We start from the raw sequence: 20,375 nt of genomic DNA, 5'->3' as shown, positions 1-20,375 counted from the left end.
CTAGGCTTCAACCTAAGACAAAGGCTGCAGAGGGAAGTAGAATCAGTGGCAAAGCTAGAGAGTTTGTGGCGGGAACCAAAGATGATGATTTCAGTCTTTCCAGTGTTTAACTGGAGGAAATTGCAATTCATCTAAGACCAGATGTGAGACAACAAGGCTGACAGCACAGAGGCAATAGAAGGGTTGATCAAGGTGTTGATGAGATAGTTGGGTGGAGTCTGTGTACACAAGGGAGCTGACCCCATGCCTTTGGCTGATATTGTCAAGACACAGCATGTAGCTGAGGAATAGGAAGAGCACAAACATAGCTCGGGGATGGAGATGCCAAGAGAGGCAGAGGGGGAAGCTGTAAGGTTATTGGAGGGGATTCAAGCTTGGGATAACAGCAGGAGAGTAAGAAGGAAGGGTTGTGGGAGAAATGGGGGGTGGTGCTGGGATGGATGGGGCAAGTACCTAAGGGGAGAGAAATAAAAGACAGCATAACTGGATGACAGAAAGTGGAGGAGACAGGAGAGAAAGGCTTGAGAGGGACCAAGAGGAAAAAAAGCTCGGAGTAATAGGCTTAGCTACCAAAATGTGAACACAATAAACACAGCGGGCTTCAGGTTACAAAGATATGGTAGGGATTATGAGAAGCATGTCCCTCTTGTAAACAGGGAGGAGACAATTTGAGAGGGTCTTGAGTTAAATACTGGGCTTCAGTGGTGGGATGAAGTTATCTATTAGTAAGCTTGGAGCATTGGCAAACCAATGTCCAAGTTCAGAGATGGTCATGGAGAGGAAATGAATGCAGGTTGCATTGTTGGAAGCTGTGTAGTGGACACAGAGAGCTGAGAAGGTGCAAACATGCTACATGTACAGTACACCATTGCTATAACCAGTGGCATCAACAGGTGCTCTTTTCCCTAGAATGTAAAATGCCCAGTTATCAAAAGTGAGCTGCCGCTTGCCCCTGTTTTTCTGCCTGTTGGCAGGCTCAGGTTTCCATCCATACTGGCCAGGAATGCAGTTTTCTCAGTGCTGATCCATAGATGTATTTTCCAGCAATTAGGGAAGTCTCATGGCTAGAAAATGGAACGCTCAAGTATTTTTAAGCAACTGCACATGCACAGTTTACAGATAGGCCTAGAGGGAGACATACTAGTGAAACCAAAACAAGAGGTATGATTAATTGTTTAGAAGATCAAGAGAAACTGCAAAGTGATATTGAAAAGATGGGGAGGTAGACTGAGTTCAATGAGGTATATTTTGGTAAAAGAAACAGCAGAAGTTATATTCTGAATGGAAGTAGTCTCAGTGCTGTGGAAGAGCAGAAGACTTGGGCACAGCTTTTCCAGCAATGTCATCATTCAATATTAGATTGGATAGGAACATAGGAACAGGAGTGGGTCCTTACAGCCCTTCGAACCTGTTCTGGCACACAATTAGTTCAGGACTGATGTGCTGTTTCTTAGCTCCAGCTATTCTCCTTGGCTCCATAACCCTTATTACCTTCATCTAACAAATGTCTATCAATCTCAGTTTTGAAATGTTCAATTGACCCCCAGCCTCAATATCCTTTTGGGAGTGGGAGTTCCAGATTTCCACTACCCTTTGTGTGAGGAAGTCCTTCCTGACTTCACCCCTGAATGTCCGAGCATTAGTTTAATGTTATACCACCTCGTACTAGGCTCTCACACCAGAAGAAATAGTTTCCCTCTGTCTACTATTTTCTCACATGGAGGGAAAACACGGATACAGACTGGCTGGACCAGATGGGCCATTTCTGTATTGTAACTTCTAACTTGTATGCATGTTGCTCTCAGTGCTCGGAAATCTACCCCAAGGCATAAATCGAGGGGAATTCCAGCTGCTAAGACAAAGAAAACTACTTCTAATTTGAACAGTCCTGCATAATATGAAGGTAATCAGTTTCTGAAGTGACTTACAACACAAAAATCCCATAATTTGCATATGTTCTTGACTGCTGGATAATCTCACTCGGAGTCAGAGACGCATTTAGAACAGCCAGTGTTAGGAATGTAAATAAGGCACTTGGTCATCAAATTGGTGTCGTCATATTGTTGGAGCTGTTAGAGAGAATGATCTGTACATTTAATGCATACTGTGTTTCATTGCTGGAACAATGACGACGAGAAAGAATTTATGAAACTCATCCCAGTTGTGTGTTTTGGAACTAGTTGATTGCATAGTGTATTTTTATTGTGAGAAAGTTGAGCTGCTCATTTCAGCAAATCTCAAACGGGGCCAAGTATGCAAGACATTTTGCCTTTCGAGCCATTCATGAAGCCACAGATATCCTGATAAACCAAGGGTTGCATGTTAGACCCTGCCAGTAAAATGAAATCTCAGAAAATTTACCCCAATATCTACACCTGTAAAACAAAGTTCCTCTCATACAGGGAGTGATAACTTCCCCTCCCTTAACTCCATCACTATCTTGCAGCACAGTAAATGATACTAACAACTGGATAAACTTTGCATCTCAGCAGAATACCTGGACAGAGATGACTTGTTTGCCTTGGATGGCAGCCTGCATCCTTGTCAGCAATGTGGATTCCTTTCAGTAAAGAGGAATCAAGTCAGCAGAGCACTTCCTCAAGATGCAATTTAGTGTCACTTGGCCACAGGTCTTTCATCAAAACACATCAAACATAAGGACTCGATGCAATTTACAGCTGCACAAAGACAGCACAAAGCCTCTCTCAAGGTCCTGGCACTTGAATGAACTCACTTGGTCTGTAATGTAAGATCCCAATTTGATATTAGTTTGTATAGTGATTAGCAACCAAGAGGTCATAGCTCACAATCTATCATCGCAAGTTATGAAACTAAATTCAATGCACTGCTAATTTGTGGACTGGAACAAGAAAGAATGATGAGAAAACATGCCCCAGACTGTCATAGAAACCCAAGTAATTTTCTAATGTTGTACAGGACTGAGAATCGACCCATTCTGCCCTCCACCTGACTCTAGTCCCATTTAACATGGTTGATTTCCAGTGAGCCAAAATAAAAATAACAAAAATAAAACAGACCTATTGGTAATGTTCCAGACATCATATCAATCTTAAAATAGTACAACGCAGAAAGAAGCCATTCAGCCCATTGTGCTGATGCCGAAGAAAGAGCTCTCCAGTTAGCTTGATTCCCCTGCTCTTTCCCCTTGGCCTGCAAATGCTTCCTCTTTATTTATATACATTCCCTTTTGAAAGTTATTATATGCTGTGTTAATAAAATTCTCCTTATCTTTCTTCATTCTTTTGCCAGTTTCCTTATCTCTGTGTCCTCTGGTTCCCAGTCTTTCTGCCACTGGGAACAGTTTCTCCTTCTTTACTCTGTCAAAACCCTTTGATTTTTAACACCTCTATTAAATGTTGCCTTGACCTTCTCTGCTCCAAGGAGAACAAACCCAGGTTCTGTAGTGTTTCCACACAACTGAAGTCCAGCATCCCTGGTACATCCTAGTAAATCTCTTCTCTTCGAAGACCTTGACATCCTTCCTAAAGTGTGGTGCCAGAATTGGACTTAATACTCCAAATGGGACTTAACCACTGATTTTTATAAAGGTTAAGTATAATTTCCTTGCTTTTGTACTCCACGCCTCTGTTTATAAAGACAAGGATCCGGTATGCTCTTTTTTTTAAACAGCCTTCTCAACTTGTCCTGCCACCTTCAATGATTTGTGTACATACACCCCCAGTCTCTCTCTCTCTGAAAATCGTAGCATTTTGTGTATATGGCTGTTCTCATTCTTCTTACCAAATTGAATCACTTCACACTTCTCTGCATTAAATTTCATCTGCCATGTGCCTGTCCATTTTACCAGTCTGTCTGTGTCCTCCTGAAATCTGCTGCTATCCTCACTGTTTACAACATTTCTGTGTCATCTGCAGACTTTGAGATCATGCCCTGTGAATCCAAAGCGTAACTAACATATACCAAAAAGAGCGGTGGTGTTACAACCAGGTGAGAAAGGGGTTTAGGGGTCCCTCTCAGCCTTTACCTTGTCTTGCCATAAAAGGGTTTAATTTTAAACACACCGTGTTTTTAGCTCCCCCTGGGTGAATCCTTGTTGGCTGCTTTCCAATTATAAGGCAAAGAAACCAGCACAAACATGATTTCTTAAGTTTAAAGAAAAAAGTTGAAATTTATTAAACTTAAACTCTAATTCTGTTAATGCCAATGGATACACGACGCGCCCCGCTAGCATGCAGATAAAGACAGAAAAGAGCAAAAGAAAAATAAAGTGGGAAAGTTTGAGGCAATATCTGGAGAGGTTTTGTTACGGTTCTTTGAGGTCACTGTAGAGTCCTTGATTGTAGGTAGATCTTGCTTTTCGTTGGGGGCTCGGTATTCTTCTTAAACCTTGTTTACAGTAGGAGACTTTCCTCCATTGGGGTCCATGTGTCTTCAGTGGATTCAGAAGCTTGTGAGAAAGAGATGGGAGCAGACGGGAGAGATCTCAGTCCAGGAGCAAACAGTCTTTCTCAGTTCAAACTCTCTGTGGCTCAAACTATTTGTACAATTCAGGAAAACCAGGTTGCCAAGCAGCCTTTTCACGTATATAGTAAATGGCAGAACCCTTAGGAGTATTGACCAGCAGAGAGATCTGGGCGTACAGGTCCAGAGGTCACTCAAAGTGGCAATGCAGGTGGATAAGGTAGTCAAGAAGGCATATGGCATGCTTGCCTTCATCGGTCGGGGCAGAGAGTATAAAAATTGGCAAGTCGTGCTGCAGCTGTTCAAAACCTTAGTTAGGCCACACTTAGAATATTGCATGCAATTCTGGTCACCACACTACCAGAAGGACGTGGAGGCTTTGGAGAGGGTACAGAAGAGGTTTACCAGGATGTTGCCTGGTCTGGAGGGCATTAGTTATGAGGAGAGGTTGGATAAACTGATTGTTTTCACTGGAATAACGGAGGTGGAGGGGCGACATGATAGAGGTTTACAAAGTTATGAGCGGCATGGACAGAGTGGATAGTCAGAAGCTTTTTCCCAGGGTGGAAGAGTCAGTTACTAGGGGACATAGGTTTAAGGTGCGAGGGGCAAAATTTATAGGGGATGTGCGAGGCAAGTTTTTTACAAAGAGGGTGGTGAGTGCCTGGAACTTGCTGCCGGGGGAGGTGGTGGAAGCAGGTATGATAGCGATATTTAAGAGGCATCTTGACAAATACATGAATAGGATGGGAATAGAGGGATACGGTCCCCGGAAGTGCAAAAGATTTTAGTTTACACAGGCATCAAGATCGGCGCAGGCTTGGAGAGCCAAATGGCCTGTTCCTGTGCTGTACTGTTCTTTGTGACCAGCTGGTCTGACCACGTCTGCTTGTGGATTCGACTATCCCAGCAGTCATCCTGAAATTTGAGCTCCCTGGCCTTCAATGTCTGGTGCTGAAAGGCCATATTAGGATAAGCATGACAGGCGGTCTTAATACCGAGCAGCTAAATTTGCTGAGGATGCCAACTTCGGTGATGCGATGAGTAGGGGAAATGGGCAGGTACAAAAAATAATTGTAAAGGTTTATGGAATGTTAGCTTTTATCTCAAGGAGGCTGGAATACACAAGAGTGGAAATAATGCTACAGTTGTAAACAGCTCTGGTTAGACCACATTTGGAGTATTACATTCGGTTCTGGGCATTGCATCTCAGATAGGGAGGAGCTGCGTACAGTCACCAGAATGATCCTGGGGTTTAAAGGGTTAAATTGAGACCTCTTTAAATAGACAAGGCTTGTATTCCCTTAAGGATAGAAGATTAAGGAGTGATCTAATTGAGGTGTTTACAATGATTAAATGAATTGATAGGGTAGGTCGAAAGAAACTATTTCCTCCGGTGGGGCTATCCAGAATAAGAGGGCACAGCCTTAAAATTAGAGTGAGGCCGTTCAGGGGTGATGTCGGACTAATTCACACAATGGGTAGTGGAAATCTGGAACTGTGTCCCCGACGAACAGTTTAGGCTAGGTCAATTGAAAACTGCAAATCTGAAATTGATAGATCTTTGTTAGGCAAGGTTATTAAAGCTTATAGAACTAATTTGGGCAGATTGAGTTAAAATACAGATCAACCGTGATCCAATTATATGCTGGGAGGCTGTATGGGGTATTCCTGTTATGTCCCTATGCTCCATCTCCCTCCAGTCAGGATACCTGGTTCAATGAGGATTGGAGAAGGGGATGTCAGACATAGCATCAGACATATCTTAGAATAAAGCACGAACCTAGTGAAGCTACAGTACAGGGCTACCTGCACGCTAAACATTAAAAGCAGCAGGCTATAGACAGAGTTGAGCAGTGTCAGGCAAACCCAGCACCTGCCAAGATTGAGGCATACCGGTTTTTGCCACATGAACATTAAAACTTAAAAATTGCAAGTTCCTGACTGGATGTACATTTGCATATTAACAGACGGTGTTGAAACAATGGAGACCCAGTAGTTGCTTCCCCAGTACACAAGTGGTTGGACCAGTTTTAGTCACATGACTAACTGTTGCAGAGGTTTGAACTGAGAGTTTTAAATTGGACAAAACAGTACTTGAGATCAGAAAGCTCCTGACTCCTGGTTTGAGAAGACCTCTCCTCTCCTGCCTGCTCATCTCTCAGGGAACTGAGAGCATTGAAGGCATGTAAACTCAGAGAAAAAAATCTCCTACCTGAACAAGAATACTGGGCCCCAACGAAACGCAAGACCACATCTTCAGTCAAGGACTACAGCGAGCTTGAGAAACAGTAACAAGATATTTCCTCAAACTGTTCTACTTATCTTTTCTTCTGCTCTTTTCTGCCCCTTTTTGCATGTGTATCGCATGTGCATGCTGGCGTGGGCATGTCGTATATACGTTGGTGTTAACAGTATCAGAGTTTAAAGTTTAATAAATTTCATCTTTCTGCTTTAAACCAAAGAAAGCCTGTTTGTGATCATTTTTTTGCCTTATAAGTGGAAAACTGTGAACAAGGATTCACAAAAAAAGGGAGCTCAAAACAGTGTGTTGACAATTAAACTCTGTTACAATAAGACCAGGTAAAGACAGCAAAAGACCCCTAGACATATTTCTCACCTGGTCATAACAGCAGTCACACAAACAATGAACCAGGGTTAATCTCTGCAGCCTCATCATATCCAGTTGTGAATGATGGTGGACAATCAAGCAACTAATGTAAGAAGGAAGCGGAAAAACTGGAGTCAATGGGAATTGGGGAAACTCTCCGCTGGTTGGAGGCATACCTAGCACAAAAGAAGATGGTTGTGGTTGTTGGAGGTCAATCATCTCTGCCTCAGGACATCACTGCAGGCGTTCCTCAGGGTAGTGTCCTAGGCCCAACCATCTTCAGCTGCTTCATCAATGACCGTCCCTCCATCATAAGGCCAGAAGTGGGGCTGTTCACTGATGAATTGGTGAACATCAAATAGGGAGAGATAGAGGAGCAGATATGTAGGCTAATCACAGAGGGATGTAAAAATAATAGGGTAATAATAGTAGGGGATTTCAACTGCCCCAATATTAACTGGGATAGTCTTAGTGCAAAAAGGCTTAAAAGGGGTGGAATTCTTAAAGTGCATACAGGAGAGCTTTTTGAACCAGCACATAGAAAGTCCTACAAGAGAAGGGGCGGTACTGGACCGAGTCCTATGGAATGAAGCCAGACAAGCGGTAGAAGTGTCACTGGGGGTGGTAGAGGCAGGAACCCTCAAAACATTTAAGAATTATTGAGATGAGCACTTGAAACGCCATATCATACAAGGTTACGGGCCAAGTGCTGGAAAATGGGATTTGAATAGATAGGTGCTTGATGGCCAGCACAGACATGATGGGCTGAAGGGCCTGTTTCTGTGCTGTATAACTCTCTGACTAGCTGTGTAGATGAGGGTAAAGCAGTTGATGTAGTCTACATGAACTTCAGTAAGGCTTTTGATAAGGTCCCATGTGGGAGATTGGTTAAGAAGGTAAGGGCCCATGGGATCCACGGCAATTTGCCAAATTGGATCCAAAATTGGCTTAGTGGTAGGAGGCAGAGGGTGATGGTCAAGGGTTGTTTTTGCGATTGGAAGCCTGTGACCAGTGGTGTACCGCAGGGATCGGTGCTGGGACTTGCTGTTTGCAGTGTACATTAATGATTTAGACGTGAATATAGGAGGTATGATCAGTAAGTTCGCAGATGACACGAAAATTGGTGGTGTCGTAAATAGTGAGGAGGAAAGCCTTAGATTACAGAGCGATATAGATGGTTTGATAAGATGGGCGGAGCAGTGGCAAGTGGAATTTAAGAAGTGTGAGGTGATGCATTTTGAGAGGACTAACAGGGCAAGAGAATATACAATGCATGGTAGGACCCTAGGAAGTACAGAAGGTCAGAGGGACCTTGGTGTACTTGTCCATTGATCACTGAAGGCAGCAGCACAGGTAGATAAGGTGGTTAGGAAGGCATATTGGATACTTGCCTTTTATTAGCCGAGGCATAGAATATAAGAGCAGGGAGGTTATGATGGAGCTGTATAAAACACTAGTTAGGCCACAGCTGGAGTACTGTGTACAGTTCTGGTCGCCACACTATAGGAAGGATGTATTTGCTGTAGATTGGGTGCAGAGGAGATTCACCAAAATGTTGCCTGGGCTGGAGCATTTCAGCTATGAAGAGAGACTGGATAGGCTAGGGTTGTTTTCCTTAGAGCAGAGAAGGCTGAGGGGGGTACCTGATTGAGGTATACAAAATTCTGAGGGGCATAGATAGGGTAGATCGGAAGAAGCTTTTTCCCTTAGCGAAGGGATCAATAACCAGAGGGCATAAATTTAAGGTAAAGGGCAGGAGGTTTAGAGGGGATGTTGTCACCCAGAGGGTGGTTGGAATCTGGAACACACTGACTGAAGGGGTGGTAGAGGCAGGAACCCTCAACATTTAAGAAGTATTTAGATGAGCATTTGAAATGCCATAGCATACAAGGCTACGGATCAAGTGCTGGAAAATGGGATTAGAATAAATGGGTGTTTATGGCCGACACGGACACGATGGGCCGAAAGGCCTGTTTCTGTGCTGTATGACTCTATGATCATCTCTTTTTTTTTTCAACTATGGTGGATCCTTGTGTGTGACTGCAAGAGACGAGGCTGAGCCAGGGCAAATAGAAATGCTGAGTGAATGATTGCATTGATCTAGCAGGGTCCCTACCATCATTGATGCCTGCATCTCGTCAATTAACATTGAGAAGCAGCTGAGTTCTGTCAGAACAAAGACTATGAAACTGTCTCAACACTGGTGCTGAAAACCTGTGCAGCAGAGCTAACCCCTCGGATTGAGCTGTTCCCATGCAGCTATGACACTGGCATACTCAGCTGTGTCTCAGTGTGCAGCTCTGTCGCCTCAGAGTCAGAGAGTTGTGGCTCAAGCTCCACTCCAGAGACTTGAGCACAAACTCCAGGCTAACGCCCCAGTACAGTACTGAGGGGGTGCTGCAGTCTTGGAAGTGCCGTCTTTCTGATGAAATGTTAAGCAGAGGTCCTGTCTGCCCTCTCAGGTGGGCGTAGAATGTGCATGGCACTGGGCTGAATTTTACAGACTTCTGACGTCAGGCACCATGGCGGGTGGGTTGGTGAGGCCATAAAATGCCTCTTGGCCACCATGCACCCTGACAGCGGGAGGGCCCGGCCCGATATTGGTGACGAGGCCTCGTGGCGACCCCCCCCCCCCCCCCCACCCCCCCCAAACGCCCTCGCCGACAGGAAGCGCCATTTAAATAAATTAAATCAATGAATTATTTACACTTATACTCCTGCCGTCCGTCCCTGTGCGATCTTTGTGCCGCTGGCTGGCACTACCACGCCTTCGGATCCCTGTCCAGGGAAACGAGGTGAAACACTGGTTGGGAGAGGGGAGGAGGTCAGTTTCCTACTGCGGGAGGATGTGGGGGTGGCGGGGTCAAAATAATATCATTGGTGTAGGAGATGGTGGAACGGGTTTTAGTTAAAGTTTATGCACTTTGTGGGGGGGGGAAGGACAGGTGGTCAAGATAAGTGTTTTGCGGGGGAGAGGGCAAGTAATTAATTTTATGGTTATTTTGGGGGGGGGTGGGAGAGGGGCAAAATTAATGTATTTAATTTTTTAAAATTAGGTTTTTCTTTAAATTGAACAGTAGGGCTCGAAGCGCTTTAAAAATGGCGTCAGCGCCTGCACACAGGCAGCTGACGCCATTACTGGAGATGGACTGCCCGTCCCCTCCACATCATCGGCTATTTCAATGAGCTGCCGCGCTTAGGATCGCGGCGACTCCACAACATGCGACCGGTGCGGACGGGCCACCATTGTTTTTGCCCACCGCCGATTTCAGCGGCGGTAGTATAAATTTCAGCCCACTATTTTGAATAGACTAACCTGGTGATTCATGTTGCTGTGCTTGCTGCACAACCGAAAAACGCTCCCTTTGCTTTTTCCTGTCATTTGCTAATCCAGAACCAGTGGGTTGGTTTTTGACTTTGTGTTATGGTGCGAAATAAGGGATTAGGAACCTCTTTCATACCCACCTGATATGGTTTCCCTTTAAAATCAATGGGAATGAAAATCAGGTCGGCTGTAAAACATGCTGCCGTTTTTTTTCCTTGCCATTTTGCAATAACTGCCCAAGAGAAATTTTACTCTTTGTGTGCCTAGACTTCCATAAGGCATTTGACAAAGTTCTCCTGATTTTATTAGTAAAGCTCAAAGCTGTAGAGATTCCAATCTCTGAGAATGAATAAGAAACTGGTTGAAAGGTAGAATGCAATAAGTAATTACTCGTGGTGTTCGGCCGCAGTGCGGAAAATATTGAGTGGGATGAGCTCTGCTATTTCTCATTTACATCGATAAACTAATCTCAGAGGCCAGAATCTTCCGGATTGGTAACATTTTAGAGTGTTGGAATCACTTCCGGGTCCCGACCCTGCTTATATCAGCCGTGCTGTGGCACGATCTTGCAGGAAGCGGCCAATTAACAGGCAACCTCCACATTTGCCGTCCAATTAGGAACAGCGGGCTGGAGATGGGGGTGGCAGTGTGATGGAGAGCGTGTATTTAAAGGGCATCAGAAGCCTGCACAGTGTACCCACCCACCTCGGCCCCAGTAATGATTAACTGCCTCAAAAATGCCCGTTAATGGTTCACACATCTGCTCCCTTGACTCTCTCACTACTCTCAGAGAAGTAATCTATTCATGGAGAATCATTTGTTTTGGGCCCTTTTAATCTGACTCGGGCTTCCAGCTGATTTATGCTGAGGTCAGTTCCAGAGGGAAAGCACAGTGGCTAATATTTTCTTGTATTCACTAGGAAAAGAATCATTTAATATACTTTCTCGGGCTCATCTCATTCTACTTTGTTCCTGGCACTTCATCTATCTTTTGACCTTCTGACTAAAATACTAACTTACTGTTGTGTTTTATATCTCCAGTTATAGATTTTACAAATCTGTCTTTGATCCTCTGTTCATCCTGTTATCAGGTTTCTGTATGTTCTGTATTCTTCCCAGTGAACTCCTTCACCTTTCTCCCTACAGGATTTATATATGTTATTCTTCCTTCTTATTTGGATCTGATTAGTTTTTATTTCATTTGGTCCTGTCCTGGGCCTTGCTGTTTTACTCCTTTGTTGACCTGAATGCCTGTTAATTGCAGGCGATGATGATTCCCAGCTGTCAATTCACCTCCTCGGAGCTGACGAGGCTCCTAACGCTGAGTGAGACCCGTTCGATGTTTAGAAAATTTCATTGCACTGGAGAAATCAGGAGATAATTGTACATTTAATTACCTGAAATGCATGGAGGTGGGGACATGTTGGGGAGTTGACCCAATGCTTCTCTTTCGGAATTTCCACAGCCCCCCCAAGCTCCACAGCCGCTTTCACAGGGCTTGGAAAACACGGGCCAGAAACTCAATGCAAAATAGTCAAATATGCTGCTGATAACATTGCAGAGCTTTTTGTGTTACATATTGGGAATTCAGGTGCAGAGGTCAAACTGATTTTTGGCACCCAAAATTTTCTGCCTGATTTTTAAAATTTTCTTTATTCATTAACAGGATGAGGACATCGCTGGCAAAGCTAAAATTTATACACATTTCTAATTGCCCTTGAGATGATCATAGAGTCATAGAGTTATACAGCACAGAAACAGGTCCTTTGGCCCATCATGTCCATGCTGACTATCAAGCACTTATCTATTCTAATCCCATTTTCCAGCACTTGGCCCAGAGCCTTGTATGCTATGGCGTTTCAAGTGCTCATCCAAATGTTAATTAGGGTTCCTGCCTCTACCACCCCTTCAGTCAGTGTGTTCCAGATTCCAACCACCCTCTGGGTGAAAAAATTTCTCCTCACATCCCCTCAAAACCTCCTGCCCCTTATCTTAAATCTATGCCCCCTGATTATTGACACCTCCGCTAAGGGAAACAGTTTCTTGCTATCTTTTCTTCCTATTTACCCTATGCCTCTCATTTTGTATACCTCAATCAGGTCCCCCCTCAGCCTTCTCTGCCCTAAGGAAAACAACCCCAGCCTATCCAGTCTCTCTTCACAGCTGAAATGCTCCAGCCCGGGCATCATCCTGGTGAATCTCCTCTGCACCCTCTCTAGTACAATCACATCTTTCCTATAGTGTGGCGACCAGAACTGTACACAGTACTCCAGCTGTGACCTAACTAGTGTTTTATACAGCTGCATCATAACCTCCCTGCTCTTATATTCTGTGCCTCGGCTAATAATGGTAAGTATCCCATATGCCTTCCTAATCACCTTATCTACCTGTGTTGCTGCCTTCAGTGATCTATGGACAAGTACGCCAAGGTCGCTCTGACCCTCTGTACTCCCTAGGGTCCTACCATCCATTGTATATTCCCTTGCCTTGTTAGTCCTCCCAAAATGCATCACCTCACACTTCTCAGGATTAAACTCCATTTGCCACTGCTCTGCCCATCTTACCAGCCCACCTATATCATCCTGTAATCTTAAGGCTTTCCTCCTCACTATTTACGACACCACCAATTTTCTTGTCATCTGCGAATTTACTGATCACACCTCCTATGTTCACATCTAAATCGTTAATGTACACTACAAACAGCAAGGGCCCCAGCACTGGTCACAGGCTTCCAATCGCAAAAACAACCTTCGACCATCACCCTCCTGCCACTAAGCCAATTTTGGATCCAATTTCCCAAATTGCCCTGGATCTCATGGGCTTTTACCTTCTTGACCAATCTCCCATGCGGGACCTTATCAAAAGTCTTGCTGAAGTCCATGCTGATAGTGAACTTCCTTTTTTAACTGCTGAATAGTACCTGGTGATGGTACTGTTAGGGAGGGAGTTCCAGGATTTTGACCCAGCAACAATGATGGAATGGCAATATTTTTCCAAGTCAGGATGGTGTGTGACTTGGAAAGGAACTTGGAGGTGGTGGTGTCGCCATGCGCCTGCTGCCTTTAACCTTCTAGGTGATAGAGGTCACATGTTTGGTATGTGCTGTGGAAGAAGCCTTGGTGAGTTACTGCAGTGCATCTTGTAGATAGTGCGCACTGCAGCCACGATGTGCCAGCAGTGGATGGAGTGAATGTTTAAGGTGGTGGAAGGGGTGCCAATCAAGCAGGCTGCTTTGTTCTGGATGGTGTTGAGGTTTTTGAGTTCATTTGGAGCTGAATTCTTCCAGGAAAGTGTAGTGTATTCCATCACACTCCTGACCTGTGCTTGTAGATGGGGTTTGGGGAGTAAGGAGGTGAATCATTTGCTGCAGAATTCTCAGCCTCTGACCTGCGCTCTTAGCCACTGTATTTGTGGCTGGTTCAGTTAAATGTATCGTCAATGGTGATTCTCAGGATGTTGATGTGGGGAATTCAATTATGATAATGCCATCGATTATCAAGGGGAGATGGAGATTCTCTCTCTTTTGCTATGGTTCTTGCCTTGCACTTGTGTGGTGTGGATGTAGCTTTCCACTTTATCAGCCCAAGCCTGAATGTTGTCCAGGTCTTCATACATGCGTAGACTGCTTCATTACCTGAGGAGTTGCAAATGGAACTGAACACAGTGCAATCATAAGCGAATGTGCTCTTATGATGGACGAAAGGTCATTGGTGAAGCAGCTGAAGATGATTAAGCCAAGGACAGTACCCTGAGGAACACCTACACCGATGTTCTGGGACTGAGATGGTTGGCCTCCGACAACCATTTTCCTTTGTGCCAGGTATGACTCTAGCCAGTGGAGACTTCTAGTCGAATCCTACTGACTTCAATTTTGCATGGGCTCCTTGATGCCACACTCGCTCAAATGCTGCCTTGATGCCAAGGCCAGTCATTCGCACCTCACCTCTGGAATTCAGCTCTTTTGTCCATGTTTGGACCAAGACTCTTGTCATGCAGACCCCCAGCTGCCAAGAATGAGGCATATTAATTTTTTCATATGAACATTGATCTTAAACTGTTGCTGAAATGAAGAAATTACTTGTTTGTAGATCTCCAGACACTGGGCTGGAAGCATATTTACATACTAAGATACTGCTTGTGGAGATAAAGGATTATTCCCTGCTCAAGTTAACCCAAATGGATTTTGATCACCCAACATTGAAGCGCATTCCAGGCCCTGCTGATGATGCAATCCACAGAGCCAGGACTGGTTAAACCAGCTGGTCAAATGACTAACTGGCTGGTTCAGGTTTTTTGAACTAGCCACAGGACAGTTTGAATTCAGAAGGCAGTTTGAAACTGAAGCTGGAACGAGGGAAGCCTCTTGCTCGCTCTCTCGCTTTCTCCCAAGCCACCAGACCCATGGAAGACAAGTCAACCTTGAGAGAAAAGACTCCTACATCGGAACAAGTTGAAGTGTGAACTGGACCCCAACGAATACCAGAAACCAAAGACTCCACATTGAACTTAAAGGACTGTAACTACCAGGTATTGCCTCAAACTTTTTCCCTTCATTCCTTCTACTTTTTCTGTCTCTATCTGCGTGTTTGTTTATCGCGTATGTATGCTAGTTTGGTCGCGTCGCATATTCGTAGTCGTTAACCGGATTAGAGTTTAAGATTAATAAACTTCTACCTTTCTTGCTTAAATCTAAGGAAACCTGTTTGATTTATTTGCTTTACAACCGGAGCAGTGAACAAGGATTCACTGAGGGGGAGCTAAAAACACGGTGTTTTAAAATTAAACCCTGTTACGGTTAAACCAGGCAAAGGCTGATCAGGAACCCCTAGACTCCTCCCATCTGGTCATAACACTGTATTGAGGTCTGGAGCCGAGTGGTCCTGGCAGAATCCAAACTGAGCATCGGTCAGCAGGTATTGGTGAGTAAGTGCCCCTTGATGGCACTGTCGATGACACCTTCCATCACTTTGCTGATGATTGACAGTTAACTGATGGAGTGAAAATTGGCCGGATTGGATTTGTCCAGCTTTTTGTACACAGGCCATCTCTGGGCAATTTTGCACTTTGTTGGGTAGATGCCAGTTTTGTAGCTGTATTGGAACAGCTTGGTTAAAGGCACAGCTAATTCTGGAGCACAAGTCTTCAGTATTGCAGTAGGATGTTGTTGGGGCTTTTGGCCTTTGCTGCATCTAATGCACTCAGCCATTTCTTGATATTACATGGAATGAATTGAATTGGCTGAAGACTGGCATCTGTGATGGTGGGGACCTCAGGACGAGGCCGAGATGGATCATACACTTGGCAGTTCAGACTGAAGATCATTGCAAGTTCTTCAGCCTTGTCTCTTGCACTGATGTGCTGGGCTCCCCCATTGTTGAGGATGAGGATATTTGTGGAGCCTCCTCCTCCTGTTAGTTGTTTAATCATCCACCACCATTCACGACTGGATGTGGCAAGATTGCAGAGCTTTTATCTGATCCGTTGGTTGTGGGATTTCTTAGCTCAATCTATAGCATGCTGCTTCTGTTGTTTAGCATGCACGTAGTCCTATGTTGTAGCTTCACCATATTGGCATCTCCTTGTCAGATGCTTCTGGTGCTGCTCATGGCATGCTCTCCTGCACTCCTCACTGAGCCAGGGTTGGTTCCCTGGCTTGATTGTGATGGTGGGGTGAAGGATATGCCAGGCCATGAGGTTACAGATTGTGGTGGAATACAATTCTGCTGCTGCTGATGGCCCACAGTGCCTCATGGATTCCTAGTTTTGAGCTTCAAGATCTGTTCTAATTTAGCATGGTGGTTATGTTGCACAACACATTGGAGGGTGTCTTCAATGTAAAGACAGAATTTCATGTCCACCAGGATTGTGTGGCGGTCACTGTCTCCAATTTTATCATGGACAAATGGATCTGTGATTGATTGACTGGTGAGGACAATATCAAGAAGGTCTTTCCCTTGTGTTGGTCCTCTACCTACTGCAAGCCCCAGTCTGACAGTTATGTCGTTCAGCTATGTTCTCAGCCAGTTTGGTCAGTAGTGGTGCTACTGAGACGCTCTTAGTGACTGATGTTGAAGTTTCCCACCTGGAGTACATTCTTTGTTGCGTTCAGTGTTTGTTCCAAATGGTGTTCAACATGGAGGAGTACTGATTCATCAGCTGAGGGGGAGGTGGGGGTTGGTGGTAGGTGATAATCAATAAGAGATTTCCTTGCCTATGTTTGACCTGATGCTATTTGATTTCATGGGTTGCAGAGTCAATTTTGAGGACTCCCAGAGCTGTATATCACTGTCACCACCTCTGCTGGGTCTGTCCTACCAGTGGGCTAGGATACATACCCAGGAATGATGAGGGAGTTACCTGGGACATAGTCTGTAAGGTATGATTCTGTCAGTATGACTATGTCAGGCTGTTGCTTGACTAGTCTGTGGGACAGCTTTCCCATATGTTAGTGAGGAGGACTTTGCAGGGTTGACAGGGCAGAGTGTAGCATTGTCATTTCCAAATCCGATGTCTAGATTGATGCAAGGTGACCTGTCTGTTTTGTTGTTGTTTTTTTTTATAGTAGTTTGATATAACTGAGTGGCTTTCCAGGCCAGTAAAAAGGGCAGTTAAGTGTTAACCATATTGCTGTGGGTCTTGAGTCATATATAGACCAGACTGGGTGAAATTGGCCGATATTCTTCCCTAAAGGAGATGAGTGAACCAGTTACTGATTCTGGCTTTTTTCATTCCATATTTATTTAACTAACTGAATTTATTTAACTAAACTGTTGTGGTGGGATTTGAACTTGCGTGTCCAGATTATCAATGCAGGCTTCTGGATTGCTAATAAATAAACAAAATACTGTGGATGTCTCTAATAAAAACAGGAAATGCTGGAAATACTCAGCAGGTCTGGCAATATCTGTGGAGAGAGAAACAGAGTTAACATTTCAGGTCGATCACCCTTTGTCAGAACTGGAAAAAGATGCAGCTGGTTTACTGCAAGTGCCAAGGCAGGGAAATGGGAGAGGGGAGGAAAGAACAAGCAATTCAGGGAAAGTTCACTAGCCTGATTTCTGGGATGAAGGGGTTGCTTTGAGGAAAAGTTAAGCAGATTGGGCCTATACTCATTGGAGTTTGAAAGAATGAGAGGTGATCTTATTGAAACATATAAGATTCTGAGAGGGCTTGACAGAGTAGATGCTAGATTCTCCCTTGTGGGGGAAAAATAAGGGGTCACCGTTTAAGATGGAGATGAGGAGGAATTTCTTCTCTGAGGGGCGTTGATCTTCGGAATTCTCTACCCAAGAGAGCAGTGGAGGCTGGGTCATTGAATATATTCAAGACTGAGTTGGAGAGATTTTTGATCTACGAGGAAGTCAAGGGTTATGGAGTGCTAGCAGGAAAGTGGAGTTAAGGACACAGTCAGATCAGCCATGATCTTATTGAACGGCAGAGTAGGCTCGAGGGGCCAAATGGCCTACTCCTGCTCCTATTTCTTATGCTATGTTCTTGTATAACAAAAGAGAATGCCTATGATAGGGTAGAAGGCAGGAGAGATTAAATGGAAAAAGGAGAATGGTGCAAGGCAAAAGGAGATAGTAATGGGACAAGTAAAGAAACTAAGGATGGGTCTAGAGGAGGTGTAAATGGGGAAATAGCAGAATCATCACCAAGCTGCCATCTAAAATAATGGAGTCAGAGGTTATGATCTGAAATTGTTGAACTCAATCTTGAGTCAGGAAGGGGGTAAAAGTGCCTGATTGAAAGATGATATGCTGATCCTCGAGTTTACCTTGAATCTCATCGGAACAGTGTAGGAGACTGAGGTCAGAGTGGGAATGGGACAGAGAATTAAAATGGCAAGCATCCAGAAGCTCAGGGTCATACTTGTGGACCGAATGGAGGTGTGTTCAGCAAAGCAATCATAGATGATGAAACGTAGAAGAGGTTAAATGACAAGTACCCAGTCATAGGCCTTCCTTTTTATTCTTTCCCCACTCCTCCATTTTCCTGCCTCTGCACTTATTTAAAACTTGTTATATGTCTAACTCCTTTCATCTCTGACATAAGGTGATCAAACTGAAACTTTGGAAGGAAATGTAATCACAAAAAATAAGCAGGTTTGGGTTGGGAGTGGCGGGGGGGGGGGGGGGGGGGGGGGTGGGGGGGGGGATTCAAGTGTGAAAAATCAGAATTCCGTCACAAACCTGCCTCCAAACCCCCACTTTAATGGTGGTGGGATGGTGGACAACTGATCAACCAGCTGCCAGGAGGCGGGCTGGCACTTTAAATATTGTAATGGGACTGTGAGTCTCATTGTTATTCAGCTTTTAGAATTGAACTGTGAACATCCAGGTTTCCTGAGCCTCGGGAAACCTGGCAGCTAAACCCAGGCAAGAATTGTCGGATCCAGGAGGTAAGTGCCTTTCCACCTATCTGTTGGATCCAGCTTGCTTGGCCCCACTGACCTTACTGACCTCCCCACTGAGCTACCCCCCCAACCTCCCCACAGAAACCTCCAACCTCCTCCCAACGCCTCTAATTACCACCGCAACCGCATCCCCTTCACCCACCCCCCCCCCCCCCACTCCACCCGGTGCTGATATCTCAGAGGGTTGTGAGGCTAGAGAAGGTTACAGAGATATGGAGGGATTTGAAAAAAGGATGATAAATCTTTAAAATCAAGGTGTTTCCAGACCAGGAGCCAGTGTAGGTCAGCGAGTTTAGGCATGATTGATGAATGGGACTTGATACCAGTTAGGATATGGGCAGCAGAGTTTTAGATGACTTCAAGTTTATGGAGGATGGAAGATGGGAGACCAGCCAGGAGTGTTTCGGATTGATCAAATTTGTTTAGAATATTATCGGTTCGAATCATTGTGAAATAATGCCGAAATTAAAATAAATGTTTATTTCCTTCAATTCATTTACTCATAGAATAAAGGAGGTTCTTTAATGATGTACGATGATTCACAAATAGACGTAATCAATGTACTCACAGATACTTAAATGATGGATATGAATGTAATTATTTATTCAAATATTTCGCAGGTTTAATGGCAAGACTAGTGTCCAGTTTCATTTCATTATTTTGCTATCCTATGTCCAGTACTGCTAGCTTGAAACAACTTCTTCTAATTACAACCAACCTTTTAACAGAAAATTAGAATTCGGACAGTCAAGGGATTAGAGTACCTTTGCAGATCAGGAAGCAAGTTCCATGGAAGGATGATGGAGAAATTTCTTCTCGTTGACTGTAAGACAGTGGTGTATGGAACGTACAGGTAACTATCTATTTCAGTAAGTACTTTCTAGATAAACAACACTTGTGGGTAGAACTGATAAATTCAATAAAGAATTCAGGAGAAACATCTTTACCCAGAAAGTGGTTAGAATGTGGAACTCGCTACCACAGTAGAATAGTTGAAACGAATAGCATAGATGCAGTTAAGAGCAAGCTAGATAAGTCCATGAGGGAGAAAGGGACAGAAGGATGTGCCAGTAGGATTAGATGAAGTAAGTTGGAAGGAGGCTCATCTTGGAGCAGAAACACTGGCACAGACCAGTTGGGCCAATTGGCCTGTTCCTGTGCTGTAAATTTCATGCCATTCTATGCAATATGTATGTACTGCTATTAATAGTTAATATTGGTAACAAAGTATTAGCCAGTGATGTTGCTTAAGCAACCTTATTCCAGTAAAATACCCCACATCCTTGCCTTTGTTACACAGATTAAGAAATAGCTGAACATATGTTTATTCGGCTGTTAGTACAATTTCAGAGTACATATGCTATCCTTAAGCAACAACAACAGCTCTGTTTATACAGTGCCTTTAATATAATAAAACATCCCAAGACTCTTCACATCAGCGTGATAAAGCAAGATTTGACACCCAGCCACATAAGGAGATATTAGGGCAGGTGACCAAAAGCTTGGTCAAAAAGGTACGTTTTATGGGGCACCTTAAAGGAGTAAAGACAGGTGGCGAGGCTTAGGGAGGGAACTCCAGA

General features: G+C 44.2%; 1 protein-coding gene across 2 annotated transcripts in view; it reads left to right on the top strand.

Annotated features, from left to right (window-relative positions):
* fam83b (family with sequence similarity 83 member B) overlaps nucleotides 1-20,375 on the top strand; it is a 46,207-nt gene that overhangs the window by 20,714 nt on the left and 5,118 nt on the right. For both annotated transcript variants that reach the window (XM_068017346.1, XM_068017337.1), the window contains exon 5: nucleotides 19,524-19,648. In XM_068017346.1, the coding sequence (XP_067873447.1) occupies nucleotides 19,524-19,648 (125 nt within the window). The remainder of the gene's footprint in view (nucleotides 1-19,523; nucleotides 19,649-20,375) is intronic.

This window comes from Heterodontus francisci, chromosome 3 (genome assembly GCF_036365525.1).
Source record: "Heterodontus francisci isolate sHetFra1 chromosome 3, sHetFra1.hap1, whole genome shotgun sequence".
In the NCBI taxonomy this organism is placed as follows: Eukaryota; Metazoa; Chordata; class Chondrichthyes; order Heterodontiformes; family Heterodontidae; genus Heterodontus; species Heterodontus francisci.
Note: the sequence above shows the minus strand (reverse complement) of the source record. Positions and strands in the feature narration are given on the sequence as shown.